Source organism: Meles meles, chromosome 4 (genome assembly GCF_922984935.1).
Source record: "Meles meles chromosome 4, mMelMel3.1 paternal haplotype, whole genome shotgun sequence".
NCBI lineage: Eukaryota > Metazoa > Chordata > Mammalia > Carnivora > Mustelidae > Meles > Meles meles.
The window spans coordinates 46537974-46561434 of NC_060069.1; the positions used below are offsets into that span (position 1 = coordinate 46537974).

The following is a 23461-nucleotide window of genomic DNA, read 5'->3' on the forward strand; positions in this document are numbered from 1 at the left end:
TGACCTGGAGAATTCTCATGGTGGGAACAGTTGTTTTTGTTGTGTGTTTGTGGGTCTCTGTGTGTGTCCTTTGACATTAGCAATGAAGTTCTTTAAAAGCATTCCAGGATGGATATAGCAAACTGGAGGGAGTCTGTCCAGACACTCTCTACGTAGTCTCAGGGAAGCCCCCTCCCTTTCCGGGCCTCAGTTTCCCCACCTGTTGAGTGAGATAGTTGAACCCCTAGCTCTGGCATGTTTTGTCACCCATTTTAAGCTGCCTCTCATCTCCCAGCCCCCAATTTGCTTTAGGAATGTGAAAGGAGTGGGGTGTCACATAGCAGAGCGTAGTTAGAGGGAGGCCCCCCCTTCCCTCTCTCAGTTGGCCTGGGAGGGTTTTCAGGCAGAAGAATGGACGAGATTCAGGACTGGAATGACTCCAGTGTATTCGGTGGCATGGAGGGAATCCGTAAACAACCTGTCTTCTGATGTTTCCGGACAGTGGTATGGAAGGTATGGAGGTACAGTGGGGCATGGTAGGCTGGGCATCTGCCACCTTCCTGGGACATTGCATTGCCTGTGCATTGCCCATGGCTTAGACTCCTCATGCTGGAGGCAGTAGAGTGGACCCAGGGACCACACACCGGTACTGGGAGGGCCCCAAGGGACATGAGACCAACTCTGCGCTTTCCCAGAGCCCACCCTGACACCAGAGCAGGGAAGGGGCTTGCCTGGGTCAGGGCAGAGCTGGGAGCCGTCGGTGCCAGGCTGTGCGGTGACCAGGCCCTGCGGGACAGACACATTGCAGGCTGGCTTCACGTGCCACGGGAAGTTTTCAAAACCATGCAGCTTAACGCAGGGGGGACTACCATATACTAGAAGTCAGGTGAGCCATCAGCCTTGCGGGATGTGATGCCTGGGAGGTCGCAGGCGGGCTTGGGGGATGCTGGGAACGTTCGGGTTCTTGATCTGCTGGATACAGGGTGGGGTGCTCTGGGATAGTCCGTGAGGCTGACAGATGACACCTGTGCATTCTACAGCAAACTTTTTTTTTTTAAACGAACTGAAAAGAGAGGAAAGGAAGCCCGTGTCTTGGCTACTGTGGTCAGCACCTCTCCCCAGGGGGCAGGCAGGAGAGGGTGGGCTAGGCTCACACCCCCAGATGTCCCCCGGCAGTGGGAGGCTGGAAGGCACGGCCGCCCGCACGTATTGGCAGAGCAAACACAGAGGCCTCCGAGCACACTGGCCCCTCTGTGTACACAGGGTGTTAGGCTGGACTCCCCCGGGCTGCACTTCATGGTGACAAAGACAACAAAGACACCGTCTCGGAACTGTCAACAGCATGGCCGTACTCGAGTCTTTGGTCCAATATTTGCAGAGTCAGACAAGCCATGTCCACTCTGCCATATTGACTTAGATCCACCACTTTCCAGAAAAAGTGGAGGCCCCAGCCCTGCCTGCTCACCTGCCCGGGCCTTCAGCAAGTCTGTGGCCTTCGGCAGAAAGCTGGGGGCCCGCGGGTTTGGAGACAGCCCTGCGTGGCTTCCCGGCTGTCGCTGTTGTCACTGTTACCTTCTCCCTGGCCTTTCCCGATCGCCTGTAGCCCTGTGTGAATGCCGAGGAGGCAGCCGGGAACACGAGGCATGAAGGTCACAGCCTTGAACTGAAGCTTTCAGGAAATGGCAATTAGAAAGATTTTTTTTTTTCACTGAAAAAGTTTTCTTTTTCATAACAGAATTAAACCTTACAAATGCCAAACATGTTAGCCTCCGGTTCAGGGTTTGACGTCCCCCCCAGTAACTTCTGAGTGAGGCGCTTTCCCATGGACCAACACAAGAGACTACTTTCCAGAAACTCTGCCCCTTTGTGAGCTCCAGGCCCCTGCCGCGGCGGCCATGACCTGTGACCTCCTGGCTCCCGGCCTTGCCGTCAGCTGGAGAAAGAGAGGGGCCCTGCCTGCGTCAGCTGGACAGACGAGGGCCTGGAAAGGCCGCCTGGAGGCTCTGCTTTCCGTGAGGCGCTGACCCCTCGCTGCAGGTGCCTGTCCCCAGGGCAGCTTGCTGCGTGGTCAGGTGGCAAGTTGCTGAGACATCTCAGCTGAGAATGACTCTTTTTTCCATTTGATCTGAAGAGCTCTGAGGACACTGCCTGGCCTGCCCTCTCTCTGCCTCCAGGGCCCACACATTCAGTGAGGCCTCCAATAACCATTAATTTAGCCAATTTCCTGGGCCACACCGGCCCCCCGGGACCCCACTTTGGTGGGCGGCAGCGGAACAAGCCTCCCTGCTGTTTGCCTTCCCTTTTAATTACACGGGGACAAGCTTCCTTGGGCTGACTTTGGGAGGCAAGCCCCAGGCCAGCCTGGCTGCCCTCCACGAAACAATGCACACATGTTCGGGAGAATTCCCTCCTCGCCTAATCCGGGCTGGGAAGAAAAGGGCTTTTCTTCTTGTTGTCAAAGGGGGTCTTCGATGCTAAGATACCATTTTGTGTCTCAAGTCATGTCACGGGACTTCTGCCTCGGCCTCGCTGCCTGCTCTTTAGAAATGAAAGACACAGTCCTTGCTTCACCTCAGGACAAGTGCCCCCCACCCTGCTCTCCTCTGAAAATAAAGGGGGTTGGGGGCCTAGGGAAGCAGGAAAAGCTCCCAACTCCCACTGTTCCTTTCTCGTCCTGGCAACCTCGGCTTTCTGGACTATTTGCCCAAAGGATGAGTAGGGAGGGCTGAGCCTCACCTGCTGATCTCAAGGGTCATGAATATTCTTATAATCCCCTAGAAAGAAGGGCCCTTTCATTAGAGGAGCAGATTCCTCCTTGGAGGCCTGGGGGCTGGCCTCCCCCCTCCTCCTACCCACCGGCTTGCCTGCTGGCTGCTTTCCTGCTCCGCGGCCTCTGGGTCTGGCTAGCTTCTCCGCTCTTGGCGCAGGTTGCATGGAGAGCCAGATTTTCCTAAGGCATTGCTATGCTGCTTCCCTCACTACTCCCTGTCCCTCTTCTGCAGACGAATCAAAGGACATAACAAAGAAACCCCAGACGTGCCTCCTGCTGCTTAGAAAGGAGCTGGAGTCAGTACTGGAAGGAGAGCAAAGTGGCAGCATCTCTGAGAGTTGAGTGTTCTTACGTTTACATGTTTTACCTATATTTGGCAGAAGAACTGGAGGTCGCTTTTGGAAATACCCACAAAAATTCAGATGAAGAAATCAAAGATAATTAGAGCAAAATGTAACCAAGGCAGGGGAAAGCTTGGTACCACCAGTCAATGTTAACAAGTAAGTTACAAGTAAATGTCAGTTTCCATATGGGAGCAAGGCTGAGCTCAGAATGTAAATTTGGGCTTCCTAGAAGCCCAAGAAAAGGGAGAAAAATGGTCTATGGATAGTTAGAGCATACCAGTCGCTCAGGGGAAGCACAATTCTCCCTGACACTGAGGGCTGAGACCCTCTACCAACAATGGGTCCTTAAACAAACAAAAATTTTCATGCACTGCACTACACATATCACCCCTAATCTTAGAACAGTTTCCTCAATTTGTCTGTCAAACAGTTCAACCTGCAAGTCACATACCAACAATCACTGACGTTTGCTAGACTACTTTTAACCCTTGCTATGGATTTAAAATCCATCTTGAATTAGGCTAAGAAACTAAGAGGTAATTCTCATGGGGATTGCATGCTTCAGATTTTTTTAAAGAAGATTTTATTTATTTATTTGATAGATCACAAGTAGGCAGAGAGTCAGGAAGAGAGGGGATGGAGCAGGTTCTCTGCCGAACAGAGAGCCCGATGGCGGGGTTTGATCCCAGGACCCTGAGATCATGACCTGAGCCTAAGGCAGAGGTTTAACCCACTGAGCCACCCAGGCGCCCCTGCTTCAGATATTTTAAAGAGGTTTTTATTTTTAAGTTTTTGGTTTTTTTTTTTTTTTTAATTTACTTGACAGAGAGATAGAAGAAAAGTAGGCAGAGTGGCAAGCAGAGGAAGAGGGAGAATCAGGCACCCCGCCGAGCAGGGAGCCCAATGCGGGGTTCAATCCCAGGATCCCAGGACCACAAACCGAGCAGAAGGCAGACGCCCAACTGACTGAGCCACCCAGGTGACTCTGCTTCAGATATTTTAAACAAAGAAATGGTCAGGTCCTATAGTTAAGCAGTGATTTTTAGAATTTTAATCTCTTAAAATTATCGTGTATCCCAGAGAAATTTTTCTTTAGATGGGTTACATGTATTGATATTTAATATTTAATATAATATTTGATATTGGTATATTAAAAATTGACATGGAGAATCATTTAAAATATATACTCATTAATTAAAAAATAAAACTTCATGTTAACATAAATTACATTTCTTATTAAAAACTATAGCTTATTTTTTGAATTCTCTTTGATGTCTGGCTTGATAGAAGATAACTGGAGTCTTCCATCCACTTCTACATTCAACCTATTACAATGTATTGTTTTGATTGAAGTGTATGAAGAAAACTTGATCTCACACAGTAATGTAATTAGGAAAATGAAGGAGAATTTAATAGCTTTCCAGGTAATTGTGAATCTTCTTTGGTACTACATCAACATTTGAGAAAGTTTAGTTGCAATGTAGACTCCGTAATCGTTATCAATGAACTTTTCAAACTCTGACGTAAAATCTATAGGTCTACCTCCCCCTTGCAAAGGAGCTTTCCCTAAGCTTGACTTGACCCCATCATCATATTAGCCATTTGGAAAATACTGGTTTTCTTGGTTATGCAGATCTTCTGATACATTTCTTTTTACAATATCAAAAAGAGACATTCATCTAAGTCATGAGAATAAAAGGCGCAGCATAGGAAATACAGTCAATGACATTGTAACAGCATTGCATGGTGACAGATGGGAGCTGCACTTGTGGTGAGCATAGCACAGAGAGGATGAATTACTATGTTGTACCTCTGAAACTATGTAACACTGTGTGTCAGTTATTCTCAAAACCATTAAAAATTTAAAACGTGCTTTTAAAAAAAAGATATTCATCAAAGTCATCATTCATTTCGCCAGAAAAATACTGAGAAGTTGTCACGCTCACTGTTTTTCCAGATTCCGCTTTTTGCCTAAATGTGTAAGTTTTATCATCGGAAACGAATACAACAGAGTTGTTTTCCATGAAGTGGCAGGCCCACTCTGCTTATTTTTGAGAAAATGTCTGCCGCCTGACTAAGTTGGAATTAGCATAGTTTCTCAGTCATCCTTACCAAAATTGTGTCCCTTCAAAAAAGTGAGACTTCAGGTCACAAATCAAGTAACTGCATAACTATTTTTCCTCAAGATGACCATCAAATTTTGGGTGGCAAAGTGTTTTATGTGAACCTCCGAATTCGTCACAGACCATGAAAAAGGCATGAAAAGTACTTACAGGTGGAGATTAAGCAAAAGTAAAAATCAGTAAAATAATAGTAATACAAAATAATAAGATACATGACTTTGCTACTTCATCAAGCCATTCGTTAAGTAAAACTGGCATTTTCCTTTTTCTAAACGGTGAGTGTGTGGCGGTGCAGGCAGCACGACATCCCTGCCTGACTCGATCTTAGCAGGGTCACCCGCCGCGACTCTGGCACAGCCAGTGGGTATCAATGCAGTGCAAAGGGCGAACAACATGTTAGTATTACTACAAAGTCATGTTGGCCTTGTGAGCCTGGAAGAGTCTTGAAACCCCTGGGGTGCACAGACCACCTTCTACCAGACTCAGGTGCAGAGGAAGACCAGGTTTGCAAGACAGCAGTTACTCGAGGAGAGGGTCTCCAGACCCCAAGTAAGAAAAGGCAAGCATTTCCTTATGAACATGTTTTACGCCTTGAGTACAGCTCTGACAGCTCCAAGAATTAGAAATGCATCCTGTGCTGCAGAAACAAATACTTTTGCAGAAACAAAATACTTCAGGGCGCCTGGGTGGCTCAGTGGTTTAAGCCGCTGCCTTCGGCTCAGGTCATGATCTCAGGGTCCTGGGATCGAGTCCCGCATCGGGCTCTCTGCTTGGCGGGGAGCCTGCTTCCCTCTCACTCTCTCTGCCTGCCTCTCTGCCTCTCTGCCTACTTGTGATCTCTCTCTGTCAAATAAATAAATAAAATCTTTAAAAAAGAAAAAAAAGAAACAAAATACTTCAGAAATTTAGTGGTAGAGTCAAACCATTTAATTAAGGTTAGATAAATGCTTAAAATAGGCTAATCGCCGAATTCTACTCACCCTATCACAATGACTAAGGTATTGATACATTGTGAAGATCAAATGAGGTAATAGCTCTGATGGCTGTATGCGAATTAAGGGTTGTTTTATTTTTTATTTTTAAGGGTAGTTTTATTGGTAAGAGGCAGTTTTATATAAAAATAGTATTAAACTTTTCAGGGGGCGCCGGGGTGGCTCAGCCATTAAGTGTCTGCCTTCTGCTCAGGTCATGGTCCTGGGGTCCTGGGATGGAGCCCCACTTCGGGCTCTCTGCTCAGCAGGAAGCCTGCTTCTCCCTCTTCCACTTCCCCTGCTTCTGTTCTCTCTCTGTCTCTCTGTCAAATAAATAAAATCTTAAAAAAAAATAGTATTAAACTTTTCACAAATTATCGGCATCAGAAGGACCTTTAGTGAATATCCAATCAAACCTTCTGTTTTATCAGTGAGGAAATTAAGACCAAAGATGAAAAGGACTTTCCAAGTTACAGCGAATCCTGATTATGGGTCCAATTTTTTGCCAATTGAAGTGAAAAGTTGTTTATGCCAGTTAGCAAACGAAAAAAGAGATCACACGTGTGCGCACGCGCACACACACACACGAGTAAACACACAGAGAGCAGTAAACATTAATTTGTATGTAAATCAGTATCTATGTACTCTATGCTTTATAGACATGAACCATTGACTCATTTAGACAGTTTTTCCATATTTGTGATGTGCTAAGTGTTGGGTATCTGAAAAGAGAGAACACAGTCCCTGTCCTCAAGATCTTTCAATCTTGTGAGGAAATGCATGAGTGGACAGTGACTCCAGGACATGCCGCTGTGTTAGGACAGGCGTGCGCTTAAGATACTGATGAAAGGCAGTTAACTCAGGTGGGAGAAAAGGGAGTAAGGAAGGGGTCACATAAGTCCCCAGAGGAGATGGTGCTGGATCGTGGTCCCCAGGAAGGCAGGAGGGTCACCAGAGCAAGGAAGCTGGTCCAGCCTGAGCAGTGTGTGCGCAGAGAGGCAGTGTGGTGGAGCGGGGGGCTCCGGGCACCAGCAGCGATGCGGGGTGAGGAGCAGGGCTGGAACTGCTGTCAGAGAGGTGGGCAGATGTCTTATCAGGAAGAGCTATGAGCTGACAATTTTGAACTTTACCTTGAAAGCTATCTGGAGACAGTTATTAATTAAGTGGTCACGTGTGCACTTTGGACACATCATTCTGACCAGAGTGTGGAGGATGGATGGGGGGACGGTGAAGGTCTGTGGTGGCAATATCAGACGTGAGGGTCGTCTGATATGCGCAGAGGCCGTAGGATGGTGATGTGGGATAGTAGGATGAAAACTAGGGAGACTCGTGATTGGGTTTGTTCCTGTATCGGGAGGAGAGGGAGATTCCCAGATGTCTGTCTTGTGCACCTATCAGTCAGTGTCTGTCACCAAAATAGTGAGGTCTGGAGAAGGGCCAGGTTTAATGGAGAAAGCAGTAGTCTTGCTGTGGACAGGTGTCTGTGGGACATGGGAGTGGACAACTGGAGATGGGGCTTTGGGGCATGGGGAAAGGACTGGGACAGAGCCAGAAAGTGACAGTCACTGCAAACATGGCAGGAGTTGACCAGCCAGGGAGAACGTGAGATTGAGGAAAGGACACTGAGGGAGAGCTCTGGGAAAGACCACCATTTAGAAAGGTCTGCTAACAGCACTGAGAATCAGCAGCTGCTTTGTTACTAGAAGGCAATCCAGGAAAAAGTGGTGTCATCAAAGGACAGAAGCTAAGGAAATAACGGTTTACAGAGCGAGAGGGAAGGGGAGGGAGGGGGAACGGATGCCACTGTGTTAAATGGCCAAGTAAGTAAAAGAGTGCTTGAGGGGACACTGGTGGCCTCGACGAGGGGTTCGGCAGAGTCAGCTGAACGAGGAATGGTACATGATTTCTCTTTCAAGGAGCCTGGCTGTGAATGAAAGGAAAGATAATGTACACTTTACAGATTGACAGACTTCACCAAAAGATACCAATTTATTTCTAGATCCTGGGATTCACAGATATTTTAAAAGTTCATTTGGAGTGTCTGAGTGGCTCAGTAGGTTGAGCCCCTGACCCTTGATTTTGGCTCAGGTCATGATCTCAGGGTCCTGGGATCGAGCCCCCCATCGGGCTCTGCCCTCAGCACAGAGACTGCTTGAGATTCTCTCCCTCCGCCCCTCCTGCTTGCAAGTGCACATGCCCTCTCTAAAATAAATAAGCAAATCTTAAAAAAAAAATTTTTTTAAGAAAAGTTCATTTGTCTTATTTCCAAATAACTATATCTAGAGTACCCAGAACACAGTATGTTTAAGTGGTGGTCTAAAATGAGAATAAAGGAAAACCCATTCAGTTTAGAAAAATGCAAAATCAGCAAATGCAAACCACCATACTGGTGATCTAAAATGCTCCAAATCCAGTTTCCTTATACCCACATGGTGGCTAAAGCATGGCCTGGGATCCCAGCAGGGCTATTAGTAGAGAAGGCAATCCCTTTTCTACCTTGTTGTGAACCTAAGTTCACTCAGCTCGCACCGTGCACTCTCCCAGGCAGCCAACCAATAGTCTCTTTGGAAGCCTATAGTGTGTGTGTGTGTGTATATAGCTGCATTATATTACACTGTGTATATATATATATGTTATATATACACATATATATATACACATATACACATATATACACATATAACATATGTGTATATATGTTATATATATATATAACATATATATATATATACACAGTGTAATATAATGCAGCCATCAAAAAATTAAGAAATAAATCTTGCCATTTGCAACGACTGTGGATGGAACTAGAAGGTATTGTGCTGAGCAAAATAAGTCAATCAGAGAAAGACAATTATCATATGATCTCCCTGATATGAGGAATTTGAGAAACAAGACAAGAGGATCATAGGGGAAGGGAGGGGAAAATGAAACGAAATGAAACCAGAGAGGGAGACAAACCATAAGAGACTCTTAATCTCAGGAAACAAACTGAGGGTTGCTGGAGGGGAGAGGGTAGGAGGGATGGGGTGGACACTGGGGAGGGTATGTGCTATGGTGTGTGCTGTGAATTGTGTAAGACTGATGATTCACAGACTTGTACCCCTGAAACAAATAATACATTATAGGTTAATAAAAAAAAAAAATACCAAAAAAAAAAAAAAAAGAAAAAAGAAAAAAGAACCCTACTTTAGATTTAGGTCTCTGCTCATTCCTGTTCTAGTGCAGATTAACACAGGCTCATGCCCTTTGCCCTTGGCAGGAAGCAACTGCTGGCTGTGAGCTGTCTTGTTCACAGTCAGGGTTATCTCAGGACAGGTGTGTGGAGCCAAGGCACCTGTGAGCCAGCAAAGCTATTTCTCTGTGTAAACATTCCTGAGAAAGCAGGACCTCTCCTTACGTACAGCTCCCCAATGCCTCCCTTCTGAACTCACAACCTCCCAAACTTCTCTGGCATCTTTGCCAACAGTAACTTCTTCGTCTTGCATCGTACCGTGCAATGCAGGCCATTTATGGGCGAGAAACAATTTATAGCACAGGCGCACAGATCAAGGTGGAAATCCCAGCTTTGCCACTTATAAGCTAAGCAAACTCTGACAATGTGGACAATTTAAAAGCTGTTTTGTTTTGTTTTTGCCTATAAAATGGGGAAAATAATAGTACCTATCTCTCAGGGTTGTGGAAGTTATCAACATTCACATAGTTTAAGTGCCTACAACAGTGTCTGACAAACAGTACGTGGTAACTAGTTATTTAGAAAGATTCAATAGAGAAACACCTTGTACCTGGTTTGGAGGCAACTATTAGAATGGCTTTCACTGAAAAAAGAATGTGATCTGGAAAACATCTTGCCTGACTTAGTTGGACAAGGACACATGTTTCCTTGGTTTCTCTGGATGCTAAGTTTAATCAGTGGCAGAAACTCAGAGGTTATCTGGGCTGGAGGAAACCTGTGGGGCTAACCAACTTGCTGTCCTTTCACACATCTGGTCTGGGGAAGGAAGCGGCTCTGACATGGTCATGTGGGGAGCAGAGCATGCTTAATCTGAAGTAGGACTCCTGTGCTTCATGGTCCTGGGCTCTTCTTTGCCCTTCTGAAGAGCCAGACACACAGGCTTGAGCTCTGTGTGTGTGCCTGTGTCGTTGCCTTCTTTCCTGACAGAATTTCTCCAAATAGGATGGCTTTTTTTGGGAACTAAGATGAACCCTTTGTTACAGATCCAGGATAAATACACACACACATACACAGTAGACAACTGGCTTTTCCCTTACGATACAGTACCCTTTAGTTAGTGAAATGATTTTATTAAAGCCGAGCAACAAAAACAAAATAATTACCAGAATTCTGGGTTACCTCTTCCTCTGTAAACCTTAAAAATAGAATGTGCTCTGAATACTCAGGATTCACTTAAATTGTGCAAAATTGGCCTCAGGGCCATTTTCCCCTGTTGAAGTTCACCAGCGTGACTTTCAGAACTTGAAAAAGGCAGGCGTGTAGAACAAAAGACTTTTACTTAAATATGTGCATCTTATTCAGTCAGGGTTTCCTCTCAGCACCGACTTGTCCATGGTCCTGGAAGTAGTATATTAAGTATCTCTTCAGGAATGTACACACTTTTTTGCAGCTTACAACATGAAAAGGAACTGCCGGGTCTGGACAGGTGAGTGGGTGATGGAAGGGGGCTCCGGGCACGTTGCCCGCTTATTCAATACCCACTTTGTTTTCCAGGCTCTGCAGGCAAACCTACATGGAATCCCAGACAGACTTAGCCAACTTGTCAGCCTGGACACTCAGGGAAGCCCTTCCAGCAGGCATCCACGTACTGAAAAACAGTGATAGTGCCGATGTAAGGAAGAATACGAAATATATTTAATATAGTTGGCATTTAATAAATGAGATTTTCCCTTTCAGTCCAGCCTCATCATTTAACTTCACTTAAAGTTAAGGCTTCATGCCTCTAAATGAAGCTGAACATCTGTGCACCTGTAAGCATGCCCAGAAATCATGCTCTCTTCAGAAGCTCTCAGGAGTGTTGTCACTCAGCTTCACTGAGGCCGGCAGCGGTCAAACTGAGAGTTTTCACGTGGTGATCCGTGGCCGGGCAGCATGCTGGTTGTGGATGTTTCTGTCTGACTTACATACCGTTTAGGATTTTTTCAAAAAAATATTTACTTATTTGAGAGAGAGAGTGAGCGAGCAAGCCGAGGGAGAGGGATAGGAAGAAGCAGACTCCCCGCTGAGTGCAGAGCCTGACACAGGGCTAGATCCCAGGACCCTAAGACTGTGACCTGAGCCCAAATCAAGAGCTGGACGCTCAGCCCACTGAGCCACCCAGGTGCCCCAAGATTTTTAAAATAGCGCTAACATTCAAAAGTAAGGTGATTTCAAATAAATATCCAGATTCCCCAGGTTTTTTTGCAAAATGCCTGACTTTGGGGGCACTGAGTTTGTGGCCTGGCTTAAATCTTCTCAGAATAGAAACAGTGCCCCATGATCAAGACCCCGGTGGATGCCTGAAACTGCAGAGAGTTCCGGCCCTATAGACGTCATGTTTTTCCCTATTCATACATACCTATGATAAAGTTTAGTTTAGTAAACCTACTAAGAGATTAACAATAACCATAACTAGACAGAACAATTATAACAATATACTGTAATAAAAGTTGTGTGAATATGGTCTCTTTTTTCAAATACCTTATTGGCCTGTACTCACCCTCCTTCTTGTGATGAGACGGAGTGAGGGGAATGGCGTAGGCACCGTGACAGAGCGTTAGGACACTGCTGGCCTGATGATGCCTCAAGAGGAGGGTCACCCGCTTCCGGATGGGGTTGCCCTTGGATCACTGGAGTCCTAGGTAAGGGAGGATGCCTGTACTTGCTTAGGAGTCAGGACAGAAGGGTTCTCGTTCTGCCACTAATTGAACAAATTGTTTCTTCTCTCAGGACCTCATTTCTTCTTTTGCAAAAGGCAAGCTATCGTTCTAAAACTATAATTTACTGGCTAAAGTGAAGCTGAGGGTTAAAAAAAGGATAGAAAGCCTCTGCATATCACACCATCCTCCATACAGTCAGCCAGGTCGTGGAAGCCTTCAAAAATGTTTCCAAATATACATATCTGGTTGTACAGAAGACTATCCAAACTACAGGCGTTAATAATAAAAGCTATGGTAGTTCAGAAAGAGGAACTCTTTTTTAAAGGAAGAACTACTCTATTTTATATACACAGGACGATCTCGGCTTCCCACAACCAGATGGCAAACACGCCGCGTATACATCTGCTCTAGAAATTTCCCTATTTCCACATTCTCATCTTGTAGTTTTGAGGAGGTTGGCTGAGCATGCCACGCCTGGTCCGTGGAGGCTTTCTGCTCGGTTGGCTACAGACAAAGTTACCATTAACTCCCCAACCTGCAAGAAAATTATTTAACACAAAGGATTCCAAAATGTCCTCCTCTCCCCCTACAAGCCTGCAAACAAATGGTACAGGAATGAGGTCAGAAAGGAATCCCCCGCCTACCAGGCCTCTGAATTCATTTACCTACCTCAGAGCCCATTCAGGGAAAGGGGTGGAACGGGGAACAAGAGATGCTCGGAGGCCAAGTGGAGTTTGGGGGTCGAGCGCTACATTACGAGATTTGACAGGCCTTTGCCAGCCTTCAGCTTCTTTGTGTCTCTCACATAATAGAGAAACACAAACTGAGCAGCACACGATCTGTGGTTACACCCTTGGACAGAGCACACTCTTTGCAAATGCTAATAGTATTGTAGCATCCTGTCACCCAGGAACACAAAAAAGGATGTTGATTTTCACATGAACCAGAACAGGCCCATTGTACGCACGTTTGTGACCAACTTGTAGTATCTGCACATCAAAAGCCCAGCCAATCATAGGGTGCGCAGCTGGCGAACTGCACCGATGGGGGTGCCCAACGGAGAACAAGATCCAAACGCCTCGTCCGTCCATGCAGCGACACACACGGTACTTTTGACATGAATGAAACTACCATCTCACAATCCTGGTTCAGCTATGACCATGGCAATTGGCAAGTATAATTAGCAAGAAAGGAGATGTCTCAGATGTTTAAAAAGAGAAATCTGGATGTATGAAAACGGGAGTGGTTTCGCTGTGCTGAGAGCCTCCCATATGGGAGAGGCAGCAAAGGGCGGGGGTGTTTAATTAAGGGTGATCTGATACACGAGAAGATAAACTCAAGAGGATGCTGGCAAGAAAAGTATCTATTTCCAAGTCCTGGGAAACTAGAAACTCAAGGCAAGAAAATTAAATAAAGAATGTATATGATGTTCTTAAAAAAAGTTGAGTCAAAATTGTAGAGGCTTCTGCTAACAGCCTTTCTCTCAAGGTTTAAGCTTATTAGAAACAGAAAGGCAGCCAAAGTTTGAGAAGAGATTCAATCCAGGGTTTAAAAACTGGGGTAAAAATAATCCTGGATCTGGTTAACTCAAAAGAATGTAGAGAATCAACATAGGTAAGATGGCAAAATTAACATGATTACCATGTTGAGGAAAAAATCACCAAGTACTAATTACTACTGAGGTTTGAGGTCTGAGGCAGGCAGGCAGATTAGAACCCCCTGAATCTCAGTATCATCTTATCCCCCAGGACCCCACAGGAGCCCCCTGCCTCTGCCGAGATCCCCATTCTTGTGATGCAACAACAGCCTCAGTTAGGGTTAGTCCCTTATGCACGTTCTAAGTCCCTTATGAACGTCGGGGGCCAGGATACAGCTCAAATAATTCACCTCATAAATAAGCTCACTGTCCTGAAACTATGTCTGAGAGACAGCAAAGTGCACATGGGTTTGTAACCAGGCTTGTTTTCAAATTTAGACTTTACTACTCACTAGAATGACCTTGGGCAAGTTACTTAAAATTTCGGAGCCAATTTCCTCATTGACAAAATGGAAATACTATCTGGGGTAATGAATGCAAAACACAAGACATACCAGTTCGAGTTCTTTTCTTAACATCAAAACTTAAAAGACTGCCCCTCCCCCCAAATTCATGGGACCAATTCTTGTCAAGATAGGATACTAAAAAGGCTTAGGGACCTCAAAATGCTAATGGCCAGTGACAGTACACATCTTTGCTATGCGCTGAGTCCTGCAAGGACCTTTCTGATGGGCCCTTAGTAAGGGTGTGCTACCGTCTGTACCTTTCTCCCAAAACACACCAGGCACCTCTTCCTCCTGTTAGTACTGCTCTTGGAGGTAAGGAGGCAGATTCACTGTTTTAGCTGGGTGCGTGCTGTGCTCTTAAAGCATAGCTAAGGTGTTATAAGTGGGTACTTTGGACTTAAGCTCTCTAGACAAATACATTTCTTGATGGAGAGAGAGTAAGCATTGTAGCTTGTTAGTGATGTGTGACTACTTCCATGTTAGGACCTATGGAAAAGAGAGATTAAAAACAAAAGTGGAATGGGGCGTCTGAGTGGCTCAGTGGGTTAAAGCCTCTGCCTTCGGCTCGGGTCATGATCCCAGGGTCCTGGGATCGAGCCCCACATCGGGCTCTCTGCTCCGCAGGGAGCCTGCTTCCTCCTCTCTCTCTGCCTGCCTCTCTGCCTAGTTGTGATTTCTGTCAAATAAATAAAATATATATAAAACAACAACAACAACAACAACAAAAAAAAGTGGAAAGCAGAAAAATGGATAGGTTGATTCCTTAAGAGGTAAATTAATTTCAGCATTTCCTGCAGCTGAAGTGAAGAAACAGGTTAAGGTCTTGAATTCTTTTTGACAGAAAAGTGACATATACATTTGTTTCGAGCGGGAAGCTTTGCTAGAACTTAATTGTCTCGTAATCCTTACTCTAATGAACTTAAATAACAGTTATGTTCTTAGGTTTTACTTCTGCAAAGGATACCTTGCAGAAGAGTATTTTCTTCAAATAGGTACATCATATAGGATCTGGGAGAGTCAAGGGCATATTTGATAAATCAAGAGGCAGGTCAGTGGCAGTCCAGGCAGTATTGTTTCCTCCAGAGTTGGCCTAATTCTCAGAAAAATTTTAGTAGAGCAAGATGGAGTTAGTCTATTCTCTACCTACTTTCTCAGAAATGTTAGAGGTCTCACAAGCTTCTGGCAAGTGCTAAATCAGGTAAACCATGACTATATTTTCTGACAAGTGGATACAATTCTAATTTTCATGCTGTTGCTATGTGATTAAGTGACTGCAAGAAGGAGCAGCAGAACAGACATTCAGCTTCAAACATGGAGTGTATCCTGTATTGGTAACACAGCTTCTGGGGGAGGCAGCAGGCAGTGTCACGGCTGGTGACTGGGTCTTCACTGGGGCCTTGGGCCTACAGGTTCTTAAAAAACCGTGTTTTTAAATTTTCTCAAATACCTGGATAGGAACCAGGACAACACCTGGATTAATTAGTTAAAAACAAAACAAGCAAGAATTCTTTACCGCAAAGAATGAGGGAACAGGGATTTACAAAAGTTACTTGCTACTCAGTGACTTGTCCCCAAATGAGCCTCAACACTGGCCCTAGGGAATGTGAACCTAACTCAACTCCTTCATTTCAAGATACTTATTTAACCTTATGAGGCACATTTTTCTCACCCTTATTCTATAGAACTGTCTTCTTCAGGGTAAAGGCCACTCACATTTAAATAGAATGGAGGTTCCTCAGAAAGTTCAAAATAGAGCTACCCTAAGACCTAGCACAGCTGGGTATTTACCCCCCAAAATACAGACGTGAAAAGAAGGGCAACTGCATCCCAATGTTCATAGCAGCAACGTCCACAAGAGCCAAACTGTGGAAAGAGCCGAGATGTCCTTCAATAGATGAATGGATAAAGAAGATGTGGTTCATATATACAATGGAGTATTACTCAGCCACCATACCTTCCATTCATATCAATGTGGATGGAACCAGAGGGTACTATGCTAAGTGAAATAAGTCAATCAGAGAAAGATAATTATAATATGGTTTCACTCATATGCGGAATGTAAGAAACAGTGCAGAGGACCATAGGGGAAGGGAGGGAAACTGAATGGGAAGAAATGAGGGAGACTAACCATGAGATACTCCTGAGTCTGGGAAACAAACAGGGTTGCTGGAGGGGAGGTGGGTGGGGGGATGGGGTAACTGGGTGATGGGTATTAAGGAGAGCATGTGATGTAATGAGCACTGGGTGGTATATGAAACTGATGAATCACTGAACATACATCAGAAACTAATGATGTACTAAATGTTGGCTAACTGAATTTAAATAAATAATAAACAAAAATAAACTTTCCTGATACTGTTCCGCTTCTTAATCTTTGACAATTTTTATAGCACTCATCTTAACTCTAAAGTTTTCTATATCTATTAACTTATATGTGCAGAATATGACCATTTTAATTATCACCAATTGGATGTGTTTGATTATTTTAAAACACATTTTGTAATACAATTAAACAATACATCTGTATTATTTACAAGCACATGATAGCTGCTTCATTTTGGTAGAGAATTCTTCATACATCTGAAACAGTTTAATATTATGTTAACTATATTTCAATTAAAAAATGAGTAATTTTTAAAAGGTATGATTTTTTTTCATTTGGAAGCATGAGAAGGAACAAATCACTCTGTTAAATCTACAGGAAGTAAATTCTTCAACCTTTTCTGATGCATGCAGTTTTTGAATCTGAAGTATACAAAGGATAATAAAGTACAACTACTTTTTGAGCCTCACATTGAGACTGGTCTGTTAATAGTGACAAGTGACATACAGGCTAACGTGACTAAAACATGTTCTTTTCTACAAAACTTCCAAAGGAATTCCAAGACTGTCTCTTGACATTAACTCACCAGCAATAAACCATTTTCTAGCTAGAATGTACTACTTATAGAAGCAATCATGACTTTGAGTCTTTCCCTAGTTTTGACTTCAGCCAACCATAGGAATCCTGGATAAGGCACACCTCTACTCTGCCTTATTTTACACATCAAATGATCAACAACCATCTAATAAGCATCATTTAGGAGCAAAGTTCTGGGAAGACAAAAAAAAAGAGAGAAATAGGAGTTCATAACAAGGTGGTCGATGGAAGTAAGGGATCCTCAATTTCTTCCCGTTCTAAGACTTGGGTATGACTTTCCAGTAAGCCTCCTGTACAAATGAACATGCTAGCATCATTAATGAAAATGATGGCCGTGGCAGCAAAATCCAATTAAAAGACATTTTTAATATATTTTATCAGAGAAAATACCAAAATGTTTTGACAAATATCAAGACATGAAAAAAGGCATTGTTTGACCATGGATTACAACAGTGAAATGTGAAGCATGTGAAATATAAGTATTCAGAAAAGAGCCACATTAAGGGGCTTATGAGACCATGAATTTGGTTACACTATGAGGTCAAATTATGAGCCTAGGTGCACAGGTCTCTCTCTCTCCCTTTCTCTCTCTCACCTCCTCATTAATACAGAGAAAAGTTAAAAGATGCTTTCCAATATCAAATTATAACATGATTTAAATATCTTTTATTACTAATTTATACAAATGACCTTAATTAAGCACAGGCAAAATCAAATTGCAATAACATCTACATGGAGTATGAAGGTTTTAAAAAATAATACAAAGTTCATTCACAGTGCACAAGTAAAAACAAGGTTATGTTTTAAATATTTAAACATGTAGCCATGACCATTCAAAAGTAAGTATATTTGTAAGCACATCTCTACACTGCTAAGTACCTGAAACTACAGCCAACGCCAGTTTAGAGAACTGAGAGAACTGAGAGAAAAAGCACTATTTTGATCCCCTTCAGTGGAAAACTAAAATACCATTATTTTTTTTAAGATAAATACATCTGAAATAAATAAATATAAAATTATTAACTACTTAAGGAATTTACCTTTTAAGTCTACACTCTGAATCTTACCATCATATGTAAATTTCCCAAATTATACGGTGAGGAAGCATCACTCTCTGCAACGTTGCCTACTCATCTTTACACTATTCATTTGCATTTGGAGGCCAAATTATTTGTGGGAAGGAGTCCACAGGGTAAAGTCTGAAAAAGGGGGTCATACAAAGAGGAGAGAATATAATGAAGACACTAAGAAAGGCGGATTGCTCCACCGATAGCTAGAGCTCAGCGGATTCAACTGTGAAGCAGCGAGAACGGCTTATTTCCTGTTGTGCACTGCCTACGAATCTGGAGTTTTAAAATTGACACCTTGACCGAGTCAATTATAGATATCATCTACTTACAGTTGTTCTGTCTTCCATATAGGGCTTTGTTCACCCTATTCTTGACAAATTCTGCCATGAAAAACAAATGATTTCTGGTCAAGTTAGAACTTAACTCCTGTATATTCAATTTCTGAAGTGATTTGTTTAAATTCGAATCATTTGTAATTTTTTGAACTACAGACAAAACACACAGGATTTACTGTTGAGAATCTGAATTTTATTTTTTCTTTAAATAACATCTGCATCAACCTAACTTCCAAGGGTGGGGAGGAGGCACGCTTAGAATGAGATCAGCTTAAAAAGGAAAAAAAAAATGTAGCCCATGAAAGAAAGAAGTCATATTAGTGTGGGGGATGAGGGGGGTTGTCTGGACTCTTACATGGGATTTTTAATCACATTAATTTTTATCATCTATTTGTGTGTTTAATTTATAAATACTGATCTCAAAAATGAAGACACCCATCACTGTTTCTTGTATTTATACAAAGAGATGTGAAAAAGTACTGACTTAACATTAACCTTCTGCTTGGGAAAAAGCTATAGAAATACAGCTGAGGGTATTTTTTTCCTATCCATAGCACATACAAATAAACATGGTCCTATTTCTTTAGAAACAGATTTATAGTTGTAAAGTGGCTGTGTTTTACAACAACAAAAATATTAATAATTGCAGGGTGCCTGCTTCAGTGAGGAGTTACCACCAAACAGCACTGGTTAGAGGGAGTTAACCAGTGAGGTCATCTCTAAACCTAGCATGGAACACGTGTGTGTGTGTGTGTGTGTGTGTGTGTGTTTGTGTATATTTATTCCCTTTCTGTTCACCCATCAGCCCGAGAGGTGAAAGACACATGAAATGTTCTTGACTCTCATCTACCAAATAACAACGTAGATTGCTACCAGCTGTGTAAAACTGGATCTACCTTTCTTATCAAACAGTATAAAATAAATATTTACTGAACTCTCAATTTCTGAAATATTCTGTGATATCCTTCCAACTTTGTATTAAATGTTCTCAGATCTTAGAGAATCACAATGAAGAGTATATTGATGCTAAATTAAAAAAAAAAAAAGTGGGGTAGCAAGGAAACTGTTACCAAAACATAATTCTAAAAAAGCTGTAAAATTAAGTAAACTATAAAATAAAACTGTCACACAATGGGCACTTTTATTAGAATAATAAAGGCTTAATGAAATGGCAACAAAGAGCAGAGATAAACAAGAAAGAGATTTTAAGCCCAAAATGGCGTATTTCTTGCTTTAAAGTCCGTGAGCCAATAAAAAAGTATTTGAAACACACAAAAATGCTGTGAGGGTATAGTAACTGAACTGCAGTGAATCAAATTTTATGTTGTTTTTACACGTTCAGCTAAGAGGGAGATGGTCAACGATATTCGGTTGAAATAATTTCTATTTAAAACAGTCTTGTGACAGAAAGCCTTTTCCTGAAGCCCACCAGAGTGCTTGATAACAATCTCAATGAAATCAGTCAACTGATTATTCTTTATCTTCCTTACCCTGTGTCACAACCCAGTAGCTCTGCCCATAGGTTCAAAACACCCATGGTTAACAGAACACCGACTTACCTATACAACATCCAAAATGAATGAATTTCAAATGGGTACAGAAAGGATGAAACTATCAACGGAAGCAAACAGGGAAGCCACTGCCAACTTCGCGTTTAAGGCAGCCCTCTTAGCCAGCAATGAAGGGTGAGACCTCTTTCACGGGATGTACCCGGAGTTGCTGAAATCCGAATTCACCTATTTGAGGCACTCTTCTGTTAGCTAGTCCTCTTTCACATGATAAATGTAAACTGAATTTTCATAATCAGATAACTACTGCATATAGAGCATTACAGATAAAGACAACAACTTAGCGGGTTACCATCATCTTATATACAATTGATAGCTTTTCACAACATCTGGCATTTTTTCCCCTGAAAAAAAAAGACACTGAGTAACATGAGCTAATGAATTAGTTGAACACGTGCCACCACAAACGAGACAAGCAGGAGAGCAGGTTTCTTATCTTCAGGGACTGAATCTAACTGCCACACCACTTGTACTATCTCAATTTGTCACTTCAATACAATAAAATAGAATTTTAATGCCATTTCCATTGTTCTTGCATTCGGAAGGCAACTGATGGTTACAGTGCCTCGAACACGCATAAATTATTTTTATCCCATGACTTTATTTTATGTTTAAAAAGGTGGAATAGCAGAAGGAAAAAAGGCAGGACAAGAGACCTTGAAGTTTTCTTTCTTCACATGTATGCAGAGGTGATTATATTATGGGTAGGATTCTGCAAAAATAAACATATTTGATAAATTAAGGTATGAGACCAATACAAAATTTCTAAACTTTATTACTGCATGATTATAAAAATACGGAAGCTTAACTGCCTGTCTGCTAGTTTTATTAAATTCAAAATATCACCTAATGTAACAATAGAACAATTTTATTAACATGATGTGTGAATCAAAAAATGCTGTAATTTATTTTTTATGGCAAAAATTTAAAAACCTATTAAAACCGATCAGCAGAAGCAAACTGTGTATGACTGTATTGGGTATAAACCTCTTCAGCAATTATCAGAATGAACTACTTAAAAACCATCAGGCTGAGGAACCCTATCATTAAGAAACTATTCTTTAAAGTTCCTTCCTGGTAACTTTTCTAAAATGGTGGGAATGAAGCAAGGCTACTACCATTTTGTCATGTTTATTCTTTTCATTGGCTTTGCAGGGTACAAAATAGAATTACTAACAGTTCACAGGGTTATAAATCCCAAGGGTTGGGAAGGGCCTTAGAGACTAAAGACAAGTAAGGAACAATGAAAGTTGGGGTGGTTTCCTCATAGACAAATATCATTACAACTTAGCTCTTGGGACCACCATGGACTCTACCTGACACAGACACTCTGACAGGAAAAGGCATGTTCTCAGTAGCAATGGTAACACCAAGATGTCACATTGACCAGCTTAGGGAAGTGACATCAACCATTATGTAAAACACTGGCTGGCTTTAGGCTTCTTCATTTTATTAAAGACAGAAATGAAGCTTCTATTTTTAACGGGTTTCTGTGATTTTCATGAATTTTCTCCGCCCCCCCCCGCCCCTGCCCTGAACCACATTTATAAACAAAAATTTCAAGAGAACGTTGGTGCTGAAGAGGAGAAGCTCCAAATCAAAAAGGCTCTCAAAATGTTTATTTCTAACATTAATTATTGATAGTAATTATGACAGCGAGGAAGATATAACAACCTTATGGCTTTAAGAGAAAATTTTCAGACACTGAAGTTGTATAAAATAATTTATGAACACAGACACTTAAAAACAATGAATTACTTTTGGATTGTGTTCAAGATGATTGATACTTAGTTTCTAGATACATTTTGTATACACCCATATATACATCTGTCTTAACTTCAGGGAGAGAGATAGAGCAAAGCAGCAAAGCATTACTGGAAAGCTTTCTAACTCCTTCCTCCCTTATTCATTGCTGGGATGCTATTCTGATGAGGAGGATCTGAGCTGTGCTTCCTTTTCTAGCTTGCTTTCTCAAATATACTGTACCTCCAATAGAGGAAAACAGGTAGTTTGGCTAAAGGCCTTTCCTGAAATGAATGCAGCTAGGGAGGGAATCTTTCACTTTTCTATTCCTTCCAGTTCTGAATGTGTTGCAGGCTGCCTACAGGGCAAGGCTCACAAATGAAGTGATTAATTAAATATTTTAAATACAGGATAATGGCTTAATTATAGCATTTTCCCTTTCTCAATTTCTTCAGTAAAAGCAAAAGACTTACTAATTATAATTCTTTAGCAATAATCAGCAGGTTACTAAGCTACTAAGGCAAGTCTTTAAATATGTAATACTTTATTTGGAACATGCTTCCAATGCCAGACTACAGAATTAGACAAGAGTCCACACATTTAGAAGAGTACTACATTCTAAGGCTACCTGAGTTATTTTAAACAACAGAAATATTTTTAAACATAAGAGAATAAGATTTAGGAAAAGTTTTAGGATTACTAATCAAGCCAAATAAATGCTTTGCAACTTAACATACACATAATTACCTACTGGAATGTGAACAATAAGCAATAAAATAATGAGGGCTACAGTCTAATTCTTTACAGGCAGAAAACTTATGAGCCACATGCATATTAAAAAACAGCTTAGAGCTTTGTTCTAAGCTGTTGTTTTACCTTTGTTCTGTTCAAAATGAGTTCTAGAGGATAGTTTTAGTTCAGCCAGAAGACAATCAAGTATTCAAAAGGGACATTACATGTATGAAATGTAGAATTAGTTTCAGAGATTCCTGCTATCAAAATTATTTAATTACACTAAAACTGTTATTAAGGACAAGCAAGATAGAGTCAACTATAATGATAAACTATAATAATAAGTTAAAAAATACAGATTTTGCATTTAGTCAGTACCAATGCAGCGAGAGGACTTTTATTTATTACCATTTATTTCTCCTGATGAAGAGCTTCAATAAAAGCATCAAGTTTTTCTTGAATTTCTCTGACTTTTTCTGCAGAGATAAAAAGATAACCAATTAGTTAAAAGTGAATTTATTTTTCAAGGCAACACAAATCTTAAAAGATAATTGTCCAATAGATGGTCTGGGATACTCTATTAGGGAAAAGGGAAAAAAAATTACTTTTGCACCTCATACCGCCTTATATCGAAAAAAGATTAAGATAAATTGTAGTAGTAGCTCATAACAATTTTCTGGGAAGGGGAATGTAGGGTTTGTGACAGACCCCTTTCAGAATGTAGTGAGAGTTACAGAACCTTACACAGAAAAATGTATGTATAGATACACAGGTAATTGTGTATAGAATTTTAGGGAATTCTCAGATTCTCTGGAGTCTAACCCAGGACTCAGTCAGCAATATCTGGAACAGAGGAAAATATAAAATAAAATAATCAAGCCATTTTTAAAAATTAAAAGTGAATACAGGTGAGCATTAAACAGGCCTTAGACTGGAAAATGACTTTCTAGGATAAACGGGAAAAGTTACAAAGGGTAAGATTACCAGTAAGA

At 41.9% G+C, this 23461-nt stretch overlaps 1 protein-coding gene across 5 annotated transcripts in view; it reads right to left on the bottom strand.

Annotated features, from left to right (window-relative positions):
* Window positions 1–17369: 17369 nt before the first annotated feature.
* Window positions 17370–23461, bottom strand: part of OPA1 (OPA1 mitochondrial dynamin like GTPase) — a 91201-nt gene continuing 85109 nt past the window's right edge. For all 5 annotated transcript variants that reach the window (XM_046002095.1, XM_046002094.1, XM_046002096.1 and 2 more), the window contains 2 exons: window positions 22878–22945; window positions 17370–20706 (listed from right to left, as the gene is read on the bottom strand). In XM_046002095.1, coding sequence (XP_045858051.1) covers window positions 22915–22945 — 31 coding nt within the window. In that variant the 3' untranslated portion in view covers window positions 17370–20706; window positions 22878–22914. The remainder of the gene's footprint in view (window positions 20707–22877; window positions 22946–23461) is intronic.